The 6612-nt window shown below is 36.9% G+C and overlaps 1 protein-coding gene across 1 annotated transcript; it reads right to left on the minus strand.

Moving 5' to 3' along the window:
• Positions 1–2002: 2002 nt before the first annotated feature.
• On the minus strand, positions 2003–6249 carry LOC128746031 (uncharacterized). The gene is made up of 3 exons (XM_053843084.1): positions 5454–6249; positions 4249–5388; positions 2003–2050 (listed from the first exon to the last, which is right to left on the minus strand). Exons 2-3 carry the CDS (start codon positions 5365–5367, stop codon positions 2003–2005), a joined length of 1167 nt encoding a protein of 388 aa, XP_053699059.1. The 5' UTR covers positions 5368–5388; positions 5454–6249.
• Between the last annotated feature and the right edge of the window lie 363 nt (positions 6250–6612).

A 6612-nucleotide genomic window follows, 5' to 3' on the forward strand; every position in this document is an offset into this window, starting at 1 on the left:
AAATTTCTTTAAAATATCCTTTGCCACTCGTACTAAGCGTTCCGCTTGACCATTACTTTGTGAATGGTAAGGCGGACTTTTCATCACCTTGATCCCTTGTCTTTCAAGAAAAGAAATAAATTGTTGGGAATTAAACGGTGGTCCATTATCCGTCACCACAACATCCGGTAGACCAAAACGAGTGAATAAACTTTGCATGTTTTTAATAACTTTTTCGGCTTCCGTTCCATACTTCATCCATATTACTTCCAACCATTTCGAAAAACTGTCTACAATTAGCAAGAATACATTTCTTTCATGGTAGAAAAAATCCGCATGGATTCTACTAAACGGTCGAGTAGTTGGCGTCCATTTAAATGTAATGTTTTGCCCTGGCACAGAAACCATTTTTGCACAAACGTCACATTTTTTAACATAACGCTCAATGTCGTAATTAATGCCAAACCAGTATAAATATCTTCTAGCTAATTGTTTCATCTTGATAATCCCTACGTGATTTGCATGGAGTAGCTTCAACATCTTATTTTGGAGCGAAAATGGTATTACTACACGGTTCTGGAAAACTAAACAACCGTCCGTGATTTCTAAATCCTTATGTTGTGAATAAATATTTCTGAAACTTCTCTCTAATCTTTCTGGCCAACCATGCTTTGTAAAATATATTACCTGTTGAAGATATTGGTCATTCTGGGTCTCTTTAGCTATTACGGAAGAATCGAGAGGCAGTTCAATAGAAAAATTTAAACTATTCACGCTATAACTATCAACAACTTTAGGAACCTCGTTGCTTAAAGGAAATCTGGAACAAAAATCGGCGTTGCTCATTTTATCCGACGGTCTGTACAAAATATCGAAATCGTAAATGGACAACTCCATTATGTAACGTTGCAACCTAGTCACGAAAATTGAATTAGGGTAGATGTACCAAATATGGTGGAGATATGTCATCTATTACGACAAATTTACGTATAAATATCCAACTATGACTCAAAGTGTATAATACCTATAAGTTTTCTATTAATCTGAGCTCAGTAGAAAAGGAATCAGGCTTCAGTTTTAATGATTTTTCGCTAAAAAGTCCCTAAAATCTGATTTGAAAATATCATTGCAATGTACCAATCATAGTAGTAGTGTTTCTGGCATTTCGTTGTATGTGTACCAATTATAGATGTATACTGGAACACCAAAGACTAATATGTAAAAATCAAATCATAATTTAAAATATTTTCAAAGTGAGCAACGAAAGATACATCACGACGTTTATTTATTTGAATTTTATTATTAAAAATAATTAGAAACGGTTAGTATATTGCATAATGCGTCTAAGAAGGAAGTGAAGGTACCTATTAACATTGCGGCATGAGAAAATCTCCCGGAGGTAGCATTTTCAAGGGCAGGGAAGAAGTCAGGGATACTAGAATTGTTTTTTTTTATTTATTTAATTATGGTCAACAAGTAAGATGTAATCCTAATGACAACTGAACTAACACACACATTAAAATCAAAAAAAATAATGGTAGAAATTAAAAACCAGGCACATACTAAGCACTGGTTCGTGTAATCCATAGTTGGTTCTGCCGAGGATAGCGTATCAAGTACGTAATTAATGCACGCTGCTTCATATGGGATTCCAATATGACCTCTGGTGTGATAGAAAATCCGGGATTGCGAAGCATAAAACCATGAAACGTCCTGAAAACGAATAACATACTTAATATGCTCGAATAATGTTAAGGAACTTTTTGGGATCAGAATAATGATCATGAAAGACTATTGATTAATCAGAAGTACGACTGCAATTTTGCAACGTGTTCTCTCGTGATCGCTGCTAATCCCAAATAAAGTTCGTTACTTACAAGTGTATTTACCTGACTGACTATTCCGGAACGGTGTGATTTGATGTCAGGTACTCACTAACTTTAAGCAGAAGTGCATATCGGGAAACAGGAAAACCCAGATACTGCATATCTTTTAACCAGTCGACAATTTGCTGCTCTTCTTTTTAGATAGCCAGATTGTAGTCCGGATTACATTTTTTCTCCAACTTCTCCTGTAGACAATAGTGAATATTGAAATCCGGAACTGTTTACAGCTTGCGTAAACCGTTGCCCCGGTATTGATGGCCTCGGTACAACGTGAAATCTTCTTTGGAGCAATATTTACGGGAAATTTGCTTTCGCTGTGTAGCCATTCTGTAGAACATAAATAAAATATTGTAATTATGTGTAAGTAATATGCGACTAATTTTTGTACGTACCTGTTAGTTTAGTAACAGCAAAAGCTAATAAAATTAAATTAATTTTCGATCACACCCGGAAAACAACGCGCTATGACCAAAACTGACAGCGATGAGAAATGGCACTTTCGTGTGCTACGATGATAGGGCATCGGCTACTACGATGTTTGGCGCACCGTTGTGAAATTTTACAAATTTTAATAATACAGAATAGCAATCATTCTTGATAAAAGTCGTGCTTTTTATTAATTTACAATGTTAAGAAGGTTGTGCCTAATTCCCCAATGTGGTTTTCTTTTCGGAAAATGTAGTTTATACATCAAAAATTTCTTAATTACGATTACGTATACCTTAGCGAATTGCTAAGAAACAAGTCTCACAGTGACACGAAATTTTCAAATTATATTTTTTCACAAAAAGAGCAAGTTAATTCTAAAACTAATTTAACAAGTCGGCACAGGAGAGTTAGTTGTTCTTTAAATATGTACTTTTGATTTAGAAATAGCATGTCATACATGTTAAAAGATTAAAAAACCCTCTCGTATTACCATGATTGGTGCTATAACGATGTTTGGCACTTCTACCCTACGTCCCGATTTACCAAAAATTCCTAAAAGCGGCTTATGGTCAGTATATACCGTGAATTTCTGGCCGTACAGGTATTTATGGAACTTCTTTATCGTTGATACTATTGCCAGTGCCTCCAAATGCAGGATCGGATAAGTTTTTTGTGCTGTATTCAGCGAAAAAGAGGTGAAACTGATCGGCCTTTCTACTCCACCGATAGTGTGAGCTATCACTCCTCCTAATCCGTAGGATGAAGCATCAGCACAGACTATAATTGGTTTTTTGGGATCGTACAAAACTAATAAACTAGCATTGAGCAGCTGTAATTTGCATTCATTAAAGGCTTTGTCACATATAGAACTCCACACATACTTAACATCTTTTAGCAATAACTTATACAATGGACTTAAAATTGTAGATAAATTAGGAAGAAATTTGCCATAATAGTTTATGAGGCCAAGAAAAGCTTTTAATTGGGTAACATTTTCTGGTTTCTTAGCTTGCTGAATAGTTGCTACTTTCTCTGGGTTTGGCTTGAGGCCCTCCCCTGATATTACGTGTCCCAAATAAAGCAACTCTTTCACGAAAAACTTACATTTATCAAAGTTAACCTTGATATTAGTTTCATGCAATCTGTCTAAAACTAATAGAAGCCTTTTATGGCAATCCTCAAAATCTCTTCCAGCAACCAACACGTCGTCTAAATAGCAAAAGACCATACCTAGTCCTTTTAAAACCGTGTCCATTATTTGCTGAAAAATTGCAGCACTTGAAGAAGCACCTTGAGGAAGCCTGTTGTAAGTGAAAAGTCCTCTTGATGTATTAATAACGACAAATTTCCGTGATTTCTCCGATAAATTAAGTTGTGTATAAGCATTAGATAAGTCCAAGGAACAAAAACAACTACAATCAGACAAGGATGCAAATAAATCTTGCGCTAAAGGTAATGGGTACGTATTTTGAATCAAAACTTTGTTTATAGACACCTTGCAGTCTATGACAAGTCTAATCGTGTTATCTTTCTTCATAACCGCTATCACCGGCGAGGCCCATAAACTGGTTTTAATGGGAGAAATGATTTTATCCTTCTCAAGTTTTATTAAATAATTATCAACCTTTTCCTTCAAACGATAAGGGACTTGATACGCCTTTTTAAAAATCGGTGTATCCTCCCGCAACACCAAATCAGCCTCAAAACCAATAATAGGAGTAGATAGATTTTTATCAAAAATGCTTTTGTAATTGTCCTTTATATTGCTTACTATCATTTCAGAACGATTCTTTGGAAAAGTAGCATTTATTGAAAATATATTCGAAAAATGCTGTCTCCAACCTTCACAAAAAACATCCAGCCAGTCTCTCCCCATTAGTGGAGTAAAGCGATGTTCACTGTTTAAAATTATAAGTTCTAGCAAAGCCTCTCTATTATTGGTTGAAACTCTCACAAAAGCACTGCCCAGTATCTCCAATGTCGATCCATTTACCACCAAAAGCTTTCTATTGTTATTTTTCAATGGAACATTTAGCAAATGTTTAAGGAAATCAGATTTGCTCATCACCGAAACTGATGAACCACTATCAATTTCCATTTTTATCAATCTACCCTCAATGTCAGCTTCTAGGAAACAAGGTTCAGCAATCCTATTAACGGATCTAATCATAAGACATGGATAATCACCTGGAGAATCATCGCTGTCATAGTCGACCCTCAGTTTTTTAAAATAGTCGTACACATTGTCAGAACTAGGCGTCTCTGCGATGAACTTTACGGAATTCTTCCTCTGATTTTTGTAACGGTAGCAATTTTTCTGGATGTGACCCTTCCGATTACAAAAATTGCAAATAAAGTTGGCATATCTTCCACGACTGGAATTCCTGCGCCCCGAACGTGAGCGCCTTCTATCATTACCTCTATGATAGCTATTGTTCATCCTATCTCTACCTCTAAATCTGTCACGACCTCTATCAACTGAATTCCGCGGCCTATAATCCGATTCACGATTTCCTAAACGATTCCGAACAGCGTTAACACCAGTATTATAATCCGAATTTAAAGCACTTGTACTTGACATTATAATTTCTTTATTCTTAATCTTCTGATCCACAATTCTCAACGTCAAATTATCAATTTCAAGAATGTTTTTTTGCAATTTCTTATCGTAAATCCCGTATATCAATTGGTCCTTAATAGCGGAATCGCGAAACTCTCCAAAATCGCATTGCTCTGCGAGAAGCTTTACGGCAAGTATAAAATTTTCACCAGTTTCTGTTGCACCTTGTTTCCTAGACCTAAACTTATGCCTCAAAATCGTGTCTGATTCAATTTTATCAAAACGCTCCTTTAGTTTTTTTGTAATTGCCTCATAGGTAAGATTTCTCAGCTCTATACCGGGATAAAGTAATTTGAGTTCCTCAAAAACATGCATTCCCGAGAAACTCATAAAAATATCTTTCTTTTTATCTTGCGGTATGTCATTACACGAAAAGAAATACTCTAGTCGCTCTACATAATTCGAAAAAGACGTGCCAAAGACGTATGGGTCTATTGTCCCCATTAACGCCATACCTGCACCAGATCAAAGCGACTAAAGATATATTTTTATAATAAATATAAAAGGCAATTTAAAAATAATAGACAAAAAAAACGTACCTTGTCTAATCAGTTGTTAAACAAAACCGTGAAGCTCCTCGCTATTGTCCGTTCCACCGGATTTGAAAAGGCACTTCCGCCTTTGTGTGCTCCACAGAATAGCGCCTTTGTCCGGGATCCTAAAAAAAAATGGTCACCTCCGCCTTTGTCCGCAATCTATTCAGACCTACGAAATGGTCACAGCCTTTGTCCGGAATCTTGTCGTACACGAAATGGCCACGGCCGCCTTTGTGTAGCTGGTACAACAAAGCCCGTCTCCAGGATCCTTTGAACGCTCCGTCCGAAATCGTAATACCGTATTCCGCCCGCCTCTAGCGCGAAAAACCCGGTCAATCGCCAACTTTTTATACCTTGAAAAAGGTAAACACAACGAACCGGCAATCGGCGAAAGAAAAGCCCAGATTGCGTTAGTGTACTCTATACAACTCTATACCGTAGCATGCAACTATGTTGCCGATGCTGAGAGCGTTGCTTTGCAACCGACTGGCAAAACTTGCGCTGATTTAAAGTTGATAATTTGCTCTAGATTCTGCCCAAATTCGGCGTTCAAAAACGCTACCGAACGGCATCAAATTATCGCCCTGTACAAAACACTGTGTAGCGAAATTTCAGCTACCACTAAATGCCACTTTATGCACTTATTCAAACACACGCGTAGCTAACCGTTTTGGCTCGTCGCCACTTTAAAGTACTTAGCAAAAAACTCACGGACTTACTTTTTTTAGCGGAACGAAGGGAAAAGTCAACTTTCCACTTTGACGATCGAGTTTATTCTAGCATATCGAACCAATTTAGCTTTCAGCTAAATTCTTACCGAAGAGCGAACAATATCAATAGCAATCGAAATGACAGCTGGATCATCAATGGGTTCGGACATCTATGCCCACTAGACTAGAGATCAACTTCTACACTCTACTTGATTATTAACCGAACTGTATATATTACAGATAAGATATGCTCCGAGAAGGTTAACTTACTGGATTGCGTTGGCGAGTGAACGTTATGATTTGACACTCCCATCCCATTAAGAACATGGATGACTGCCTAAAGTTACAGCTTTATTTAGAGCATTTTGGAAGATTCTGTGAAAACTGCGGATTAAAAGTTTGTTCGTATTAACTTTTAATCCGCAGTTTTCACAGAATCTTCCAAAATGCTC

The sequence above is a fragment of the Sabethes cyaneus genome, chromosome 1 (assembly GCF_943734655.1).
Source record: "Sabethes cyaneus chromosome 1, idSabCyanKW18_F2, whole genome shotgun sequence".
NCBI classification, from domain to species: Eukaryota; Metazoa; Arthropoda; class Insecta; order Diptera; family Culicidae; genus Sabethes; species Sabethes cyaneus.

What these genes read in the sequence shown, in the direction of transcription:
- LOC128746031 (XM_053843084.1), bottom strand. Translation starts at nt 5,367, where the DNA reads ATGGCGTTAATGGGGACAATAGACCCATACGTCTTTGGCACGTCTTTT. An exon ending in AGATACTGGGCAGTGCTTTT is followed by an intron (nt 2,051 to 4,248) that starts GTGAGAGTTTCA and finishes TATTGTCTACAG; the next exon opens with GAGAAGTTGGAGAAAAAATG.